This window comes from Oncorhynchus masou, unplaced genomic scaffold (genome assembly GCF_036934945.1).
Source record: "Oncorhynchus masou masou isolate Uvic2021 unplaced genomic scaffold, UVic_Omas_1.1 unplaced_scaffold_2321, whole genome shotgun sequence".
NCBI classification, from domain to species: domain Eukaryota; kingdom Metazoa; phylum Chordata; class Actinopteri; order Salmoniformes; family Salmonidae; genus Oncorhynchus; species Oncorhynchus masou.
In genome coordinates, this window is record NW_027008785.1 from 22,181 (window position 1) to 43,166 (window position 20,986).

Consider the following 20,986-nt stretch of genomic DNA (forward strand, 5'->3'; position numbering starts at 1 on the left):
GTATAGGTTTTCACGTTCCGTTTGTTGTTTTGTATGTCAAGTTATTTCATGTCGAGTTCCTCTTTATTAAAGAACATGAGTAACCACCACGCTGCATTTTGGTCCACTTCTCCTTCAACAGACGAACGCCGTTACAGATAGATGGCACTGTTAAAGTTGTAGCACTGCTTTTGTAGTCAGTATATGTCTGTATACCCATTAAACCTTGTCAAATGGACAAAGGTCACAAGTTGTTGTTCAGTACATGAGCTACAATACTCTCACAGATCTCTGAAATATACAGTACAGAGAAGTTCCTACTTCCCATTCTCATTATGAGAAATGGTCAGTTCTGTCAGCTCTTCCTGAAGAACAGAGATCTCTTGGTTTTCTTCACCTCTTCAAACTGCCAGGTGAGTGATTTCCTCACCTAACATCAGCATGTTCTGCTCCTTTAAAAAGAGGGGTTATAATACTACAACTACAGTCAATACTGACCTCCAATATGATGCTGGGTAACTGGTTTTCCTGGGAGTGTGGAGGGGTCCAGCAAATCCTTCCCAGGAGCAGACTTACATAACATTATGTAACAGTATAGCTTCCGTCCCTCTCCTCGCCTCAAACCAGGGACCCTCTGCACACATGAACAACAGCCACCTCACGAAGCATCGTTACCATCCCGCCACAAAACCTGCAGCGCGATGGTAAGGGAAACAACTACTTCAAGGCCTCAGAGCAAGTGACATCACCGATTGAAACGCTATTAGCGTGCACCACCGCTAACTAGCTAGCCGTTTCACATAGGTTATAGACCACCAACAGGAAATGTTTACTGACTGTATTTTGTGGATGTTAAGAACGTTTGTGTAACATATTATTGTAGAATGGAATGATAGAAGTCACCTATCCAAATAATAATTTAGATTAGATGTCCAGGGCTTATGTTTACATTTTACCAAGATCATATATCTCTATGGTTATTACAGAGAAGGTTTTAACATTCCATCTCAAAGAATAGAGTTTTTCTATGAGACTGCCATCATAGAGATGACACACGTTCTCTCTCTATGGCTGCTGATGTCATAGAGTGGTTGTTACATAGAATATAATGAATTGCCAGGGTTAGAGGTTCCAAGCCTGTTATATTCATTCTGTTTATATGGGTGTTTGACATAATTTAAGAAGATATCTTAAATTATGTCAATCTAAACAATGGTGTTTGAGGGGGCCAATCAGAGTGAATGAGAATAAACATGCATTTCATCATTCTAAGATCAGTCCTAAATGTGTATGCCTTACTGCGACATTGCAGCATTTGTCATGCATAGGTGTAATAGGTGGCAGGGAAGTCAGGCGCAGGAGAGTCAAACTGAGTGTAAAATGGTGTAATAAAGTTCCAAGAGTATGCTCCATAACAATAAATGTACAAACAAACCAAACATGGGTACGAGGACCCGACGCGCACCTATACAACAATCACACTATACTGACAATAAAACAATCTCTGACAAAGACATGAGGGGAAACAGAGGGTTAAATACACAACAGGTAATGAATGGGATTGAAAACAGGAGTGTGGGAAGACAAGACAAAACCAATGGAAAATGAAAAAAGGATCAATGATGGCTAGAAGACCGGTGACGTCAAACGCCGAGCACGGCCGGAACAAGGAGAGGCAACGACTTCTGCAGAAGTCGTGACAGTACCCCCCCCCCCCCCCCGACGCGCGGCTCCAGCTGCACGTCGACACCGGCCTCGGGGACATCCCGGAGGGCGAGGTGCAGGGCGATCCGGATGGAGACGGTGGAATTCTGATAACATGGAAGGATCTAACACGTCCTCCACCGGAACCCAGCATCTCTCCTCCGGACCGTACCCCTCCCAGTCCACGAGGTACTGAAGGCCCCTCGCCCGACGTCTCGAATCCAAAATGGATCGAACAGAGTACGCCGGAACCCCCTCGATGTCTAGAGGAGGCGGAGGAACATCACGCACTTCAGCCTCCTGGAGCGGGCCAGCCACCATCGGCCTGAGGAGAGACACATGGAATGAGGGGTTAATACGGTAATGAGTGGGTAGTTGTAACCTATAAGATACCTCATTCACTCTCCTCAGGACTTTAAACGGCCCCACAAACCGTGGACTCAGCTTCCGGCAGAGCAGGCGAAGGGGCAGGTTTCGGGTCGAGAGCCAGACCCTGTCCCCTGGTGCGAACACTGGGGCTTCACTGCGGCGACGGTCTGCGCCAATTTTCTGGCACCTTATGGCACGCTGAAGGTGGACGTGGGCTGCCTCCCAGGTTTCCTCAGCGTGCCGAAACCAATTGTCCACCGCAGGGGCCTCGGTCTGGCTCTGATGCCAAGGAGCCAGAACCGGCTGATACCCTAATACACATTGAAAGGGAGTAAGGTTAGTGGAGGAGTGACGTAGCGAGTTCTGAGCCATCTCTGCCCAGGGCACGAACTTCGCCCACTCCCCCGGCCGATCCTGGCAATAAGACCGCAGAAACCTACCCACATCCTGGTTAACTCTCTCCACCTGCCCGTTACTCTCGGGGTGAAAACCTGAGGTAAGACTAACCGAGATCCCCAGACGCTCCATGAACGCCTTCCAGACCATTGATGTGAACTGGGGACCCCGATCAGACACTATATCCTCAGGCACCCCATAGTGCCGGAAAACGTGTGTAAACAGGGCCTCTGCAGTTTGTAAGGCCGTAGGGAGACCGGGCAAAGGGAGGAGACGACAGGACTTTGAAAACCAATCCACAACGACCAGGATCGTGGTGTAACCCTGTGAATGTGGAAGATCAGTCAAAAAATCCACCGACAGGTGCGACCATGGCCGTTGAGGAACGGGTAGAGGTTGTAGCTTACCTCTGGGCAGGTGTCTAGGAGCCTTTCACTGGGCGCACACCGAACAGGAAGAAACATAAATCCTCACGTCCTTAGCTAAAGGGGGCCACCAGTACCTTCCTTCAAGACAGCGCATCGTCCGACCTATACCAGGATGACCAGAGAAGGGTGACGTGTGAGCCCAATATATCAATCGGTCGCGGACAGCAGACGGAACGTACAGACGACCAGCTGGACACTCAGGGGGAGAAGGCTCTGCACGTGACGCCCGCTCAATGTCCGCGTCCAGCTCCCACACTACAGGCGCCACCAGACACGAAGCTGGGAGTATGGGAGTGGGATCCATGGACCGCTCCTCTGTGTCATACAGCCGAGACAATGCGTCTGCCTTAATGTTCTGGGAGCCTGGTCTGTAAGAAAGAGTAAACACAAAACGAGTGAAAAACATGGCCCACCTTGCCTGGCGAGGATTCAATCTCTTCGCCTGCCGGATGTACTCCAGATTGCGGTGGTCAGTCTAGATGAGAAAAGGGTGTTTAGCCCCCTCAAGCCAATACCTCCACACCTTCAATGCTTCTATGACAGCTAACAGCTCTCGGTTCCCCACATCATAGTTTCGCTCCGCCGGGCTGAGTTTCTTCGAAAAGAAAGCACAGGGGCGAAGCTTCAGTGGCGTACCCGAACGCTGAGAGAGCACTGCTCCTATCCCAGCTTCGGATGCGTCCACCTCCACTATGAATGGCAAAGAGGGATCCGGATGAGCCAGCACAGGCGCCGAGGTAAACAGAGTCTTCAGGTGCTCAAAAACCCTGTTCGCCTCAGCCGACCACTGCAAGCGCACCGGGCCCCCTTTAGCAGTGAGGTAATGGGAGCTGCCACCTGACCAAAACCCCGGATAAACCTCCGGTAGTAATTGGAAAACCCCAAAACGCTGCAACCCCTTTACCGTGGTTGGAGTCGGCCAATTACGCACGGCTGTAATGCGGTCGCTCTCCATCTCCACTCCTGAAGTGGAAATCCGATGCCCTAGGAAGGAGATGGATTGTTGGAAAAACAAGCATTTCTCAGCCTTGACATATAGATCATGCTCCAACAGGCGACCAAGCACCCTGCGCACCAGGGACACATGCTCGGTGCGTGTAGCAGAGTATATCAGAATATCATCGATATACACCACTACACCCTGCCCGTGCAGGTCCCTGAAGATCTCATCTACAAATGATTGGAAAACTGATGGAGCATTCATCAACCCATATGGCATGACCAGGTACTCATAATGACCTGAGGTAGTGCTAAATGCCGTCTTCCACTCATCACCCTTCTTAATACGCACCAGATTGTACGCACTCCTGAGATCCAATTTTGTGAAAACATGTGCCCTGTGCATTAACTCAATAACCATATTGATCAGAGGTAGCGGGTAACTATATTTCACTGTGATTTTATTAAGACCTCGATAATCAATGCACGGGCATAAACCGCCATCCTTTTTTTTCACAAAAAAGAAACTCGAAGAGACGGGTGAAATGGATGGCTGAATGAACCCCTGATGCAGGGATTCAGAGACATATGTCTCCATAGCCTCCGTCTCCGCTTGCGACAGAGGATACACGTGACTCTTGGGATATGCAGCGTCTACCAGGAGATCTATCGCACAATCCCCCCATCGATGGGGTGGTAATTGAGTCGCCTTCTTTTTACAGAAAGCGAGAGCCAAATCGGCATATTCGGGGGGAATGCGCACGGTGGAGACCTGGTCTGGACTTTCCACCGTAGTAGCACCAACGGAAACCCCTAAACACCTACCTGAGCATTCTCGCGACCACCCCGTGAGAGCCCTCTGTGGCCAAGAAACAGTGGGGTTATGACAAACTAACCAGGGTAGGCCTAGCAGCACAGAATACGCAGGAGAATCAATAAGGAAAAGACTCATCTTCTCCTTGTGATCATACACAAAGGTGTGGTTACCTCCCAGATAAACCCTGACCCTAATGGTCGACTATCTAAGGCATGAATAGGGAAAGGCATATCCACATGAACAATAGGGATCCCTAAACTATGAGCTAGACTTTTATTAATGAAATTCCCAGCCGCACCTGCATCTACTAGTGCCTTATACTGGGAATGCAGTGAAAAATCAGGAAAAAAGACAGACAAACATTAGTGCAGCAGAGGGCTCTGGATGAGAATGGTGCCTACTCACCTGGGGTGACGCCAGAATGTCCTGCCTGCCCTCTCTATTCCCAGAGGAACCAACCCGGCACTGATCAGCAGTGTGCCCTCTGCGACCCTGAATGGTGCTCGAGCGGGGACCCCCTCCGGTCTCCCTGCGCACCATCCCTCCCAATTCCATAGGTTCGGGAGAGAGGGTGCGGGAGGATGGAACAACCAGACCCCGATCTAGACGTCCACGAGTAGCCAGCATGTTGTCCAGCTTGATGGACATGTCCACCAGCTGGTCGAAGGTGAGGGTGGTGTCTCTACAGGCCAGCTCCCGACGGACGTCCTCGCGTAGACTACAATGGTAATGGTCGATCAGGGCCCTGTCGCTCCATCCAGCGCCGGCAGCCAAGGTCCTAAACTCCAAAGCAAAATCCTGGGCACTCCTCGTCTCCTGCCTCAGATGATAGAGGAGCTCACCCGCTGCTTTGCCTTCAGGTGGGTGATCGAATACTATCCGGAATTGGCGGGTGAACTCCTCAAAATGGTGCAACGCGGCATCCTCCCTTCTACACACAGCGCTGGCCCATTCCAGGGCTTTCCCGGTGAGGCATGAGACGAGGGCGTAACTCTTCTCACGGTCAGATGGTACTGGGGAGGCCGTGGCTAGATATAAGTTCAGTTTGAGGAGGAAACCCTGGCAGCCGGCAGTATCTCCGTTGTATCCCGTGGGTAGGGATAAATGGATCCTCGATTCCGGAGAGGAAAAAACGTTCACGGGAGATTCCGGTTGTGGTGGTGGTGGCGCTGGAGAAACTCCCTGCCTCTCCCAGCGATCCATTTTCTGGACAATGTTCTCCATGACGGAGCTGATACAGTCAAGCTCCCTCGCTTGTTCCTGAACGTGTTCCTCCAGGTCCATGGGCATAGTGTCCTCTCCTGCTGACTTCATATATATTGGTCAGAGATTCTGTCATGCATAGGTGTAATAGGTGGCAGGGAAGTCAGGCGCAGGAGAGTCAAACTGAGTGTAAAATGGAGTCTTTTAATAAAGTTCCAAGAGTATGCTCCATAACAATAAATGTACAAACAAACCAAACATGGGTACAAGGACCCGACGCGCACCTATACAACAATCACACTATACTGACAATAAAACAATCTCTGACAAAGACATGAGGGGAAACAGAGGGTTAAATACACAACAGGTAATGAATGGGATTGAAAACAGGTGTGTGGGAAGACAAGACAAAACCAATGGAAAATGAAAAAAAGGATCAATGATGGCTAGAAGACCGGTGACGTCGAACGCCGAGCACCGCCCGAACAAGGAGAGGCAACGACTTCGGCAGAAGTCGTGACAGCATTATTGTTTGTATTTTGTGTTTTATTTTATTACAGTGACAAATACATGACAACAGTGGGGATTACAGAAACATACTCATCAAATTAAATTGCAGGTTAAATGTTCTTTAAAAACAAAAGAAAACATACATTTAGTATGGATTCACAATGGTGCTAATATCCACTCAGAATAAACATCCCTTTTGATTACCTTAATGGGTATTTAAATCCAGTATGAGTTTGCAGTGTGTTCCGTTATCCTACAGACACGACACATTGTGACATGGTACTTGAAGAAGAAATGGAAGTTATTCATTTCGTACACTGTTTAGATTGAGGACATCTAAGCGAAGTCTATATTTGTCATGACAATATAAACGGATGGATGTGTGGCCATAGTATCTATTGGCTGATTTGGCGATCCGGAGTGTAGATCATTGTTTTGAAAGCATTATGACATGTGATAGTGTGAAATCCTTTATCTCCAGTGACAATAATTCTATAGCCTAGTTATGATGTGTTCATACACGATGTCCAGATTTTCACAGGCGGACCATTTACAAGTTAAATCATGAGGAGAAATGTATTTTACCAACTGATAGAACATAGGTTTTCACCAAATTGATTTGTATTTCTGGGGTGGATTATCCATTTAAACTGAATAGTGGATTATCAGTAGGTTGCCTCCCACTTTTCTCAACGTTATCTGGAAAGTCAGAGTGAAAGTAAAATAGTCCAACTGCCAACCAAGACGGGGTAAGATACAGATTATGTGTGTATATGTAGAAATAGCCTACTTAAAATGTACCGTGCAGTAACTGAAAAATAATGACAGATTTTAATTGTGATCAATGACTGTATTTGTAATTTTACGACAAGGCTGATCTCTTCCTTTTGTTTTCAATGTCTGTTCTACCTCTGGTGACTCAACTGCATTTTGATTAGGAAGTGTGGTGCTAAACTCACACAAGCGAGAGGTATAGTCATCTGCACCCAATGCAGCTACAGCCTTCAACATATTCTTACCTCTTTGTTGATTTGATATACAGAATTTTATAAGGTAGAAAGTGTCAAACAACACTGCCATTTCTACAAATATGAAAAGATAGAGGGTATGATCATCAAACAGTATCAGTTTAGATCATACAAGGGAGAAACCTTACCTTATATTCAGGAAATCTTTACATTTTTCAGTTTAAGTGCCTGCACCTGCTGTCACCTCAAATTCAAATCCAAATGTTTCAGTTGGGCAGTTCCTGCAAGAACCCCCACAAACTAAGGAGGTTTTTGAGGAGGTCCCACCTCCTTTGGGGTTCTTGGAGGCATTTTTCATAGCCAAGAACCCTGAGGAACTTTTAGGATCTTAGAAGAACGCTTGTTGGAATGCAACATTTTGGAGTGGAGGCATTCATCGTTATTTTGGCCTGCTGCCAGGTGTAGGACATTGCTCCATGCATGGGCAAATTGGACATCTGGCAAACGGCAGAAAGACCAAATCATTTTTTATTGGGGTGAGTTGTTAAAAAATAAAAATAAATTAAATCATATTTTATTTCTACAAAAAAAACATGGCCGGCGGGTAGTGGACCTGTTTTCGATTACTTTTGTACGATATCTCTGTTGTCAAAATAATCTGTATTGAGCACTTGGCTGACCAGTAGGCAAGACCGCCCCACCCTCCCAAAATGGTCCGGCCCAGTTATCAGATTAGCTGAGCTGAAGTGGCACACATTCAAAGTCAAACGGGTAACAAAAAGAGTGATACATAGACTTACAAAGATGAGGTCCAAGAGCAAGAGAGGGACTGTGGTGATGTGTCCACTGTTATGTTTAAGGCTTGGATTCCACCTGCTGGTATGGTGCTAAACTGTTCAGTTACAGACCGGATTCCATAGTTCTATGTGCAGGATATGGAAGTTGTTACAGGCTGGCTACATGAAACATCCACAACTAAAGGATCATTGTGGTATCTGAAAATACACTTATCCTATAAGTATGATGGTGTACTTACTACGTGCACATGCTAAAAGAAAGAAATGGGTAGATAACAAACTGGGCCATTGTAGCAAAGTATTTATAAACTAAAAATCAGATCTCTTAAATATTTCATTCATATTCGTTCTATTATCTATACAATAGGCCATAATTGATTTTGGCCCAATAGGACTGGCATATTCCCATTTTCAAGGAGCTTTCCGTCTTGATTGTGTTGTTTTGCCTAAAGACCTTTAGGCCTACCTATAGAAATGTTTGAAAACTCCCACTCTCCCAACCAAGTACACGTGGTGTAGCACACACATCCTGACTCCTGTGATTGCAGACACAATAGGAGTAGCTATGTCTGTTCTCTCTACTAAATAACCTGGCAGTGTTAATTCCAGAGTCCTACCAAAGAATCAATGTGTGGAAAAAAGAGCCTGGACACTCGCCACAGACGTCTCTCTCCTATAGGTGAAGCACGCTGGTGGGCCAAGGATGCTGCTCTGAAGAAGGTCTTTGTATTCTTTGGCGACCCACAAAATGCTCTGTTTGTGGATGTCATTCTCACCTTGATGGTTAATTGAAGAGATGGCAGGTCAAAGGCCAACTGTACGTGTCAAGGCCAGAGCATTAACAGAGTCTCTTCTCAAGATACAACACAATCTTCACTGCCCAAACAGTTCTGTGTATATTTGAGAATACGTCCCCTCTCTCCATGTACCTTCAAACCAGTGGCATGGACATCCTGACAGAGGGATGGTATTGGGAACACAAGAGGCTCTGCAAAATAATGTGAGGGACTTGCTGTGGAGAGGGCTGCAAACAGCTTCATGCAGTGGTCCACTGACAAGCTGCAAGAACAGGATGAAGACAACGAACTGGAAGTGCAAGCTGAGATGCCTCAGAAGAGAACAAAGAAAAGGAAGACCATGCCATGATACCGTGATAGGGATGCAGAGAGGGTCTACAAGACTAAGGTGCACTCTGTCATCATGGATACAGTCACTGAGAGCATCTGTCAGCGCTTGCTGACACCAGGCAGGTTGCACACAGACTTTACTCATCTGGACCCCAGCAGGTTCTCAGAGATACAATATAATGGATTGCCCCAGACATCACTTGCAAAACTAAGCAAACTCTTGCTTGAGTTTGACAGTCAAGCAGCTGTCAGCACTTTGCAGTGTGAGTTGACTATTCTTGCCTGTCAGGGGGAGAGACTGAAAACATCAGCAGTGGAGAAATACACAACCAGGACTGTGAGAGATACCTGCAGATGGACCTGATGAAGAATAAGTGGAGATGATGAATGCAAGTTGTTCAACATGTTTGAACTGTTCTGTATGTTGTTGTCAACGTCTACAGTGGTACATCTTGTTGACAGAGGCCTACCATGTTATCGGCCTGGGGTACAAGTTCCTATTCACCGTTTGTGTCACCCAGGTAGCCTGTGAGAGGAGCTTCTCAACTAGAGGTCGACCGATTAATTGGAATGGCCGATTAATTAGGGCCGATTTCAAGTTTTCATAACAATCGGAGATCGGTATTTTTGGGCGCAGATTTGCCGATATATATATTTTTTTTACACCTTTATTTAATCTTTATTTAACTAGGCAAGTCAGTTGAGAACACATTCTTATTTTCAATGACGGCCTAGGAACGTTGGGTTAACTGCCTCGTTCAGGGGCAGAAGGACAGAGTTTCACCTTGTCAGCTCGGGGGATCCAATCTTGCAACCTTACAGTTAACAGCTCCAATGCAATAACGACCTGCCTCTCTCTCGTTGCACTCCACAAGACTGCCTATTATGCAAATGCAGTAAGCCAAGGTAAGTTGCTAGCTAGCATTAAACTTGTCTTATAAAAAACAATCATAATCACTAGTTAACTACACATGTTTGATGATATTACTAGATATTATCTAGCGTGTGCTGTGTTGCATATAATCTGACTGAGCATACAAGGATCTAAGTATCTGACTGAGCGGTGGTAGGCAGAAGCAGGCACGTAAACATTCGTCAAGCATTGCGCTGTTTATGACTTCAAACCAATCAACTCCCAGATGAGGCTGGTGTAACCGAAGTGAAATGGCTGGCTAGTTAGCGCACGCTAATCGTGTTTCAAACTTCACTCCCTCTGAGCCTTGGGGTGGCTGTTTCCCTTGCTCTGCATGGGTAACGCTGCTTTGATGTGGTGGCTGTGGTCGTTGTGTTGCTGGTTCGAGCCCAGGGAGGAGCAAGTAGAGGGATGGAAGCTATACTGTTACACTGGCAATATTAAAGTGCCTATAAGAACATCCAATAGTCAACGGTTAATGAAATACAAATAGTATAGAGGGAAATAGTCCTATAATAACTACAACCTAAAACTTCTTACCTGGGAATATTGAAGACTCATGTTAAAAGGAACCAACAGCTTTCATATGTTCTCATGTTCTGAGCAAGGAACTGAAACGTTAGCTTTCTTACATAGCACATATTGCACTTTTACGTTCTTCTCCAACACTGTTTTTGCATTTTTTAAACCAAATTGAACATTCATTATCTACTTGAGGCAAAATTGATTTTATTGATGTATTATATTAAGTTAAAATAAGTGTTAATTCAGTATTGTTGTAATTGTCATGATTACAAATACAGTTTTTTATTTTTTATTAAATCGTCCGATTAATCGGTATCGGCTTTTTTGGTCCTCCAATAATCGGTATCGGCGTTGAAAAATCATAATCGGTTGACATCTTTTCTCAACTCTCAAATTCATAAAACATCAACTCAGGAGCACCCTATCCTACGATCTCTTGGAAGCATTTATTCTGATGGCAACTGAAAAGGAAATCCTTATGGTCCTGGATACAGATGATGTCATTGGCAGGGTGACAGAGAAGAACTGCTGTGACACCTTCTGACAAAAGGGTAGGGAGGGCAGAGTGACAGCAGAGGAGAACAAGAAGAGACAGACAGGCTGACAGACTGACAACAAAGTTACAGACAGTGACAGATCAGAACAAGACAACTGAGGAGAATATCTGACAGACTGTGACAGATCAGAACAAGGTAAATCACAGAGGGACAGTGACAGCAGAGATGCAGAGACAGACAGCGCAACAGGGATAAAACAGACTCAGAGGCCCAGTTATAGTGATGAGTTGTATCTCCAGACTCCAGTGGTGTTTTAACATGTAATTGTTTTAAACATGAGCTGGTTAAAAAAGGAGGAAGACCATGTTTCTTCACTCACTGGGACAGTAAAGGTTGGGAATCTCTGTACTATAGTGTACTACTGATGTTATATGCTGCAGGTTAGAAGGGTTAGGTTAAGGTTAGGAAAGGGGTTAAGGTTAGCGGAAATGCTCTCCTAACCTGCAACAATAATACCTTCCTGGTCGTATCTGTATCAAGTGTCAAAGATGGCAACATTCTCTAATAACTACACGCCTATTTCTGTTTCATACTTCTTTTTTATTCATTTTTTCTTCAGTGATTCAATTCAGTAAGATATCATCATTTACTAATTAAAAGAATTATATTTACATGTACTAAAATACAATAAGTCTGCAGGTCAGTTCATCTCGATTCTTCAAAACTCCTAAGAACATCACAAATCCAGTGTGTGTGTCCTCCAGTGAGTTGGAGAGGATTGAGGAACAATGGCACCATTTGAAATCTTGATATGGACTGTGAGTGAAACTTTTCTGATTTATTTGGCATGTTTAAAAACAATTATCAATGTAAATATTTCCCCTATGAAATATAAATCAGAGTTATTATTAGCCTAATGGTTCTGTCCATTTTAATGAAACCATTTAGAAAAAAACGTGGTGGAGAGATGTACATTTTCACTAGGTCAGCGTTTCCCAAACTCAGTCCTGGGGACCCTAAGGGTCCTGGGAACCCTAACATTTAGTTTTTTGCCCTAGCACTACACAGCTGATTCAAATAATGAACTCCTCATCAAGCTTTGGTTATTTGAGTCAGCTGTGTAGTGCTAGGGCGACAACCAAAACCTTCAGCCATTTGGGTCCCCAAAACCGAGTTAGGGAGTTGCTGACCTAGATTATCTTGGGGTTTTTGTCACACCTTTAAAGACAAATTAAAAACACGCCAGGGGAGCCACCACACACACTCACAAAATACTCTTTAAAATGGTCCCATGTAATTACTATCATTGTTTTTGAAATGTGAATATTTCTGTAAGTTTTATAAATACACACCATCAGTTTACATTTTTGTGATTTGTTTTCTGACATTTTCTCTACTTCCAGATAACTATTATATTGGTGTTTGAAAGCATTGGATCCTGTATTGCATGTGGTAGAGCTGAATACAGAATAAGGGATGAATGTTGTCCCATGTGTTCACCAGGTAAGAACCCTCTCTTTACATTATATGAATCACCAGACGTTAATACATCATCAACACTAACAGAAAAACGTGACATTGTGATTCTCTCTTCACCAGGAAATCGTGTACATAAGCATTGTACTGAATTCACCAGTACCAGCTGTGTGCCCTGTGTTGATGCTACTTTCCTTGATGAGCCCAATGGTCTCATAAAATGCAAAGTGTGTATCAACTGTGATCCAGGTAAGAGTGGTCCTGTGTGTCTGTACTGAAACCCAGACACAAACACTGATATGTTAGTCTGTGTTGTTATGCTATGAGGATATGTCAGTTGTAATCTGCATCAGATAATAGATGCCATGTTTTCTCTCTAGGTTTGGGTTTGAAGGTAAAGCAGTCATGTAGACCTTCATCAGACACTGTCTGCGGGACACTGGAGGGATTCTACTGTCTAGACCCAACTAAGGAGGGTTGTAGAGCAGCCCAGAGACACAGCAGCTGTAAACCTGGTCAATACATCAACCACACAGGTTGGTCTTCTGTCTCACCTCATTATACTAATACTTGTATTGTCATAATTCAATTTAGTCAAGTTGGTAACTTCAGTGTGAATAATCATTAACAGTTCATGGAATTGAATTAGTAGGGGAAAACACAAAATGCAATTATGTATTTCTGCAGGAACAGCATCTACAGATACTGTGTGTTCTGACTGTACTGGTGACACCTATTCAGATGGATTATTAGCAGCCTGCCAGCCACACACACAGTAAGTTCACATATGTTTACATACATCAAAAGTGTAGGATAAATAATACAACATAGTACAGTACAAATATACAATATCATGGAAAGTTGAATGATCAAATCGCTGTCTCAGACTGTTATATTATGTGTTACAGGTGTAAATCTTTAGGTTTTCAAGAACTAAGACCAGGAACTCATTGGTCCAATTCTGAATGTGGACCACAACCCTCAAGAATAGAACCTGGAATCATCATTGGTGTTGTTGTGGCATCAGTCCTAATAGCTCCTATAATAATAATAATAAGAAGAAGAATTGTAATTCTAAGGAAGAAAAGAAGTCCAACAACAGTGACTTTTTCTCCAGTGACAGTAAATGCTGTAGAGGTGTGTTGATATAATCTACATGTTGAACCGTCACTGTGCTAAGGTTAGCTGAGCAGATGTTATTATTGCTCTACTTACTCTGGGCTGAACTAGAAATGTTTCATTGAGTAATATGTTTCCTTCTATTAGGCATCATCAGATTTAGAGGAAACACCAAGCAATGTAGTACAATGAAGAAAGTACAGCATCTTGCAGGTGTTAGTTTTGTAGATGGTGAGTTGTCAAGAGCTTCAGCCGTTTGACTAAAGGTGTATGCTCTATTACTTCCTGTTATCAATGCAATGAGGACAACTAAGATATGGTCAAAGTGCTATGAAACTATAGCCTCACTTTCACACTGTCCTTGTTCACTTCACTGTCTGATGAAGAAACAAAGCCGCTTGATGACAATGGATCCTCCTCAAGAGGTCAAAGGGCAAAGAAACCTCTCAGGCAGTAACATCCCAGTCTGCTTCAGTGGCTCAAAAATCAGGAGCAAACCCAGACTCAGAGATGGATAGGTAAGAGCTAGCATATTATAATCAAACCCAGACTCAGAGATTGATAGGTAAGAGATAGCATTATCATAATCAAACCCAGACTCAGAGATGGATAGGTAAGAGATAGCATTATCATAATCAAACCCAGACTCAGAGATGGATAGGTAAGAGATAGCATTATCATAATCAAACCCAGACTCAGAGATGGATAGGTAAGAGATAGCATTATCATAATCAAACCCAGACTCAGAGCTGGCACCTCTTGTTATACACTACAAATATGAACATAGCGTTCTCTGTGAGACTGAAGTTTTATATTTAATTAAAATCCTCACATTAATTCAGTTTAAGAGGGCATGAAATAGAGCTCACCAGATTGTAGTCCTAAAAAAGTGAACTGAGTTGCCTCTGGTTTGTTCAGACATTCCTATGGGGAAGGAGTAGGGTTTTAGGATAAACGCGTAAAATAAGGTCTGAGGTTAAAACAGGCTTAGGAAATCTTATACGTTTTGTTCTATGGGATAATTTGATGAATTATGAAGCGTTTATGTGCTTTTTATGGTGACATAAATACTTAGAAATTCACAAAAAGTGACGTTAGCTGATGATTATCTCATAGAACAAAACTCCCAAGCCTGTGTTTACCACAGACCTTACTTTCTACGCTCATCCAAAACCCTACCAAAACGGCATTCATTTCCCCATAGGCTTCGTCCAACGAACCATGGTGGAGTTAATGCCTACAAAAAGACGCCATTGCTATTTCTCTATAGTAGTGTTGCATTAACTAGGCTTATTGTCCTTGTCCTGTGTGTATATGAACCAGTGATGATTCTCTCTCCCCCTGCCATGTCAGCTGACCAGGAATGAGGCAAGCCGCCTCGTTACCCCCGAGACTGTCTGGAGGGTAAGACACAGAATATAGGTCTCTCCATGGGTGGGAGATGGATATTTAAGCTAATCAACACTCCCTTTATTTTACTGACTTGTTGAATGATTGATCCATTCATCCTTCCATCCCTTCCCAGCTTTCCTCTCCTCTGAGGACCCAGCGAGGGTAGAGCACAGTGAGACACTTCTACAGCCAGAGAGGTGAGAGGTCACATGGTTTGGATGGTAAATATTTATATCACGTATGCAAAAGCAAGTATGTTCCATCTACAGTACCAGTCAAAAGTTTGGACACCCCTACTCATTCAAGGGTTTTTCTTTATTTGTACTATTTTCTACATTGTCGAATAATCATGAAGACATCAAAACTATGAAATAATTTTGGGTTACTACATGATTCCATGTAGTAAACCAAAAAGTGTTAAATATTCATTTACATTAGTGAAAAATTGTCCACTGATTCATGTAGTTTCTCTCCCCTTTTGACAGTTGATTTCCTCTCAGGAACCCACATCTGTTCTTTGTTATTCTGAAAGTAATTTGTGTAGCGTGTACTTTTCCCCACTCATTCACCCCGTCTCTTTTACATAGCTTATACATATTTGGTGGCCTGATTGCATCCAGACTATGTCAAATTCTGAACACAATGCCCATCCTGGCAGATCTGAACCTAATGCGAGCACAATGGGACTTTAGTGAATCCAGACCTAATGCAGCTTGGAGTGATCGGATGACAGGCGTCACCTTTAAGTGCTTCAAAGTAATAGATATGTGTAAGCTGCTACATATCTATTACATTGAGTGTTGTATATACATAACATGACTAAATATGTTTATTTCTGTGTTGCCCTGGCAGTCAAGAAATGGAACAGCAAGGCCACAGAACATGACATACGCAGAGCTGTGGGAGACCACCTGAAGCATTCCCCTGGTAGAGCCAGAGGATGGTGTTTACCACACCACCACCAAACATCTTCAACAGGCTTGAAAAGTGGGATTGATCTGTTTGATCCATTTGATTTGTTTCAGTTTTCATTAGTTGAATCCTTCGACTTATTAATGATAAAAAATAAATGTTTTTAACAAAAATGCACTGGATTCGTTCAAAGGTGATACTAAACATCCATCATTTTGACACAGAGGAAGATATGCTAAATTTATACAGTTTTTGATTCAAAGATGGACCAAAATATATGTTCCTTTTGCACAGTTTTGTTCATTAGTTTTGCAAGAATGTTGATTGGTCGGTCATTGGGTTCATTAGTATAGCAATATGTTGATGCCATTGATTAAAAGAGTAAGAATATGATGCAATATTCGACACTTGTTTTACTCCATTGTTTGCAAACAATATAATTGTAAAAAAAAAAAATCAGTTGGTTGCATAAATAATTACGATTACTACATGTTATATGAAATATCAAAACGGAATTGTTCAAATGTAATGGAAAAAAATCACTTAATGTTAAGGTATGGAATAAGAAATGTATCCTTTTTCACGCTGGATGTTTGAAATATGAGTAGATGAGGATTTGAGTCAGTCTTCTTCATTAGTGGAATAAAGACAATTAGCACTAATGTTGTACAGAAATACTGGGTGTAAATACTGGCGTGATGTGTGATGTTAATAAAATGTCCATAGACCAATTTTTCTTATACTGCGTTCATGTGTATAGGCTGCAAGTACGTTGAAATTAAGTTGTTTTCAAGTCGTTGAAACTTTCAACCAAAACCAAACGGAGATTGGACGTCGGGCATAGTCGTCTTTTCAACTACATTTTGTGAGGTGGGTATAGCCTGCTACATCTTCCATCCTCTTAGGCCAGAGAAAGAATGTATGAATTAATGGTTGGATCAGAATCACAGTTACAATCATTGGCCATTACAGAGAATTAGGTAAAACCACAAGTCTAAATCCTTATCTCCATCCATGACTAATTTAGGAAAGGGCTGATTTTAACTAGCTAGCTATCCACCGAAGGACAAATCCAAACAGGCTTCCCTTCATATTTTGGGGGTTCCGCCAGAATCACATCAAATCTAAGTTTCTTTGTCACGTGTGCCGAATACAGACCTTATAGTGAAATGCTTACTTACAGGCTGTCACACCCTGACCATAGTTTATTTGTATGTTTCTATGTTTTGGTTGGTCAGGGTGTGATCTGAGTGGGCATTCTATGTTGGATGTCTTGTTTGTCTATTTCTATGTCTGGCCTGATATGGTTCTCAATTAGAGGCAGGTGTTAGTCATTGTCTCTGATTGGGAACCATATTTAGGTAGCCTGGGTTTCACTGTGTGTTTGTGGGTGATTGTTCCTGTCTCTGTGTTTGTTGCACCAGTCAGGGCTGTTTCGGTTTTCCACGTTTGTTGTTTTGTATTGTTTGTGTTTTCATCATCATTAAAGATGTATCTAACGAACCACGCTGCATTTTGGTCCGATCCTTGTTCCACCTCTTCGTCAGAGGAGGAGTTGGAAGAAACCCGTTACAGAATCACCCACCACAAACGGACCAAGCAGTGTGTCAACAGGCAGGAGCCACAGGAGCAGCGATCACAGGACTTCTGGACTTGGGAGGAGATATTGGACGGAAAGGACCCTGGGCACAGCCTGGAGAATATCGCCGTCCCAAGGAAGAACTGGAGGCGGAGAAAGCGGAGAGGCAAGCGAAGCGGAAAGCAAGAGGCAGCACGGCGACGCTGTTGGAAGCCCGAGAGTCAGCCCCAAGAAATTTTTGGTGCTGACTCTTCCAACGGGCTTCCAAACCAGCGCCTCGCCTCCGTCCAGTGATCTCCTGCTCCTCCTTCAAACCAGCGCCTCCTCCAAACTCCCTGTGCTTTAGAGAGACTCCGCCTCCAGTTCTTCCTTGGGACGGCGTTCTTCCTTGGGATATTCTCCAGGCTGTGCCCAGGGTCCTTTCCGTCCAATATCTCCTCCCAAGTCCAGAAGTCCTGTGATCGCTGCTCCTGTGGCTCCTGCCTGTTGACACGCTGCTTGGTCCGTTTGTGGTGGGTGATTCTGTAACGGGTTTCTTCCAACTCACAGGGAGTATGGCTACGCCAGGTAGGAGACCTGCGCAAACTCCCTGTGCTTACCGGGGGGCTAGAGAGACCGGGCAGGCACCGTGTTATGCTGTGGTGCGCACGGTGTCTCCAGTGCGGGTGCATAGCCCGGTGCGTTCTATTCCAGCTCCGCGTATCGGCTGGGCTAGATTGAGCGTCGAGCCAAATGCCATGAAGCCGGCTCTACGCATCTGGTCCCCAGTGCGTCTCCTTGGGCCAGCTTACATGGCAACAGCCTTACGCTCGGTGTCCCCGGTTCGCCTGCATAGCACAGTGCGGGCTATTCCATCTTGCCGCACTGGCAGAGCGACCGGGAATATTCAACCAGGTAAGTTTGGGCAGGCTCGGTGCTCAAGAGCTCCAGTGCGCCTGCACGGTCCGGTCTACCCAGTACCACCTCCACACCCCAGCCCTCCGGTGGCAGCTCCCCGCACCAGGATTCCTGTACATGTCCTCGGCCCAGTACCACCGGTGCCAGCATCACGGATCAGACCTACTGTGCGCCTCGCCTCTCCAGCGCTGCCGGAGCCTTCCTCCTCTCCTGCGCTGCTGCGCCAGCGCAGAGCCTTCCTCCTCTCCTCTCCCGCCTGTTCAGCGCAGCCAGAGCCTTCCTCCTCTCCTGCCTGTTGAGTCTCCTGCCCATTTGTTGCCGGAGTCTCCTGCCCGTGCCAGAGCTGCCAGTCTGCATGGAGCAGCCAGAGATGTCAGTCTGCATAGAGCAGCCAGAGATGTCAGTCTGCATGGAGCAGCCAGAGCTGTCAGTCTGCATGGAGCAGCCAGAGCTGTCAGTCTGCATAGAGCAGCCAGAGCTGTCAGTCTGCATAGAGCAGCCAGAGCTGTCAGTCTGCATGGAGCTGCCAGTTTGCATGGAGCTGCCAGAGCCGCCAGTCAGCATGGAGCAGCCAGAGCCGCCAGTCAGCATGAAGCAGCCAGAGCTGCCAGTCAGCGTGGAGCATCCAGAGCCGTCAGTCTGCCAGGATCCGCCAGTCAGCCAGACTCTTCCAGATCTGCCAGTCAGCCAGACTCTTCCAGATCTGCCAGTCAGCCAGACTCTTCCAGATCTGCCAGTCAGCCAGACTCTTCCAGATCTGCCAGTCAGCCAGACTCTTCCAGATCTGCCAGTCAACCAGACTCTTCCAGATCTGCTAGTCAACCAGACTCTTCCAGATCTGCTAGTCAGCCAGACTCTTCCAGATCTGCCAGTCAACCCGACTCTTCCAGATCCACCAGTCAGCCAGGATCTGCCAGAACTGCCAGCCAGCCAGGATCTGCCGGATTCAACTACCTGGCTGAGCTTCCTCTCTGTGCTGGGCTTCCTCTCTGTGCTGGGCTTCCTCTCAGTATTGGGCTTCCTCTCAGTCCCGAGCCTCCCCTCAGTGCTGAGCTTCCCCTCAGTGCTGAGCTGCCCCTGTCCCGAGCTGCCCCTCTGTCCCGAGCTGCCCCTCTGTCCCGAGCTGCCCCTCTGTCCCGAGCTGCCCCTCTGTCCCGTGCTGCCCCTCTGTCCCGTGTTATTTAGTAGGGTTGCCGTGGCTAGGAGGTCACGGAGGCGGACAAGGGGGGGAGGACTACGGTGAAGTGGGGGCCACGTCCAGCACCGGAGCCGCCACCGCGGACAGATGCCCACCCAGACCCTCCCCGATAGGTTCAGGTTTTGCGGCCGGAGTCCGCACCTTGGGGGGGGGGGGTACTGTCACACCCTGACCATAGCTTATTTGTATGTTTCCATGTTTTGGTTGGTCAGGGTGTGATCTGAGTGGGCATTCTATGTTGGATGCCTTGTTTGTCTATTTCTATGTCTGGCCTGATATGGTTCTCAATCAGAGGTTCTGATTGGGAACCATATTTAGGTAGCCTGGGTTTCACTGTGTGTTTGTGGGTGATTGTTCCTGTCTCTGTGTTTGTTGCACCAGTCAGGGCTGTTTCGGTTTTCCACGTTTGTTGTTTTGTATTGTTCGTGTTTTCATCATCATTAAAGATGTATCTAACAAACCACGCTGCATTTTGGTCCGATCCTTGTTCCACCTCTTCGTCAGAGGAGGAGTTGGAAGAAACCCGTTACACAGGCCCTAACCAACAGTGCGATTTTCATGTAAAAAATATGTATTAGGTGAACAATAGATAAGTAAAGAAATAAATACAACAGTAAAAAGACAGTGAAAAATATCAGTAGCGAGGCTATATACAGGAACCGGTTAGTCGGGCTAATTGAGGTAGGATGTACATGTTGGTACGATTAAAGTGGCTATTCATATATGATGAACAGAGAGTAGCAGCAGTGTAAAGGAGGGGGGACAATGCAAATAGTCCGGGTAGCCATTTGATAACTTGTTCAGGAGTCTTATGGCTTGGGGGTAAAAACTGTTGAGAAGCGTCTTGGACCGAGACTTGGCCCGCCGGTACCGCTTGCCATGCTGTAGCAGTGAGAACAGTCTATGACTAGGGTGGCTGGAGTCTTTGACTATTTTTAGGGCCTTCCTCTGACACCGCCTGGTACAGAGGTCCTGGGTGGCAGGAAACTTGGCCCCAGTGATTTACTGGGCCGTTCGCGTTACCCTCTGTAGTGCCTTGCGGTTGGAGGGCGAGCAATTGCCTTACCAGGCAGTGATGCAGCCAGTCAGGATGCTCTCGATGGTGCAGCTGTAGAACCTTTTGAGGATCTGAGGACCCATGCCAAATCTGTTCAGTCTCCTGAGGGGGAATAGATTTTGTCGTGCCCTGTTCATGACTGTCTTGGTGTGCTTTGACCATTATAGTTTGTTGGTGATGTGGA

At 45.3% G+C, this 20,986-nt stretch overlaps 1 protein-coding gene across 5 annotated transcripts; it reads left to right on the forward strand.

Annotated features, from left to right (window-relative positions):
* The first annotated feature begins 303 nt into the window (after nt 1-303).
* LOC135533280 (tumor necrosis factor receptor superfamily member 14-like) lies at nt 304-17,565 on the forward strand. Of its 5 annotated transcripts, none has more exons than XM_064960686.1 (10): nt 304-392; nt 11,872-11,990; nt 12,576-12,675; nt 12,772-12,897; nt 13,029-13,184; nt 13,336-13,423; nt 13,557-13,785; nt 15,121-15,171; nt 15,293-15,356; nt 16,012-17,564. In XM_064960686.1, exons 2-9 carry the CDS (start codon nt 11,961-11,963, stop codon nt 15,323-15,325), a joined length of 813 nt encoding a protein of 270 aa, XP_064816758.1. In that variant the 5' UTR covers nt 304-392; nt 11,872-11,960; the 3' UTR covers nt 15,326-15,356; nt 16,012-17,564. The 5 variants fall into 5 exon arrangements, 4 of the variants coding, with proteins under 4 accessions (XP_064816758.1, XP_064816756.1, XP_064816757.1 ...); XM_064960684.1 differs by lacking the exon at nt 304-392 and adding an exon at nt 6,862-7,094; XM_064960685.1 differs by lacking the exon at nt 304-392 and adding an exon at nt 7,101-7,849.
* The last annotated feature ends 3,421 nt before the right edge of the window (nt 17,566-20,986 follow it).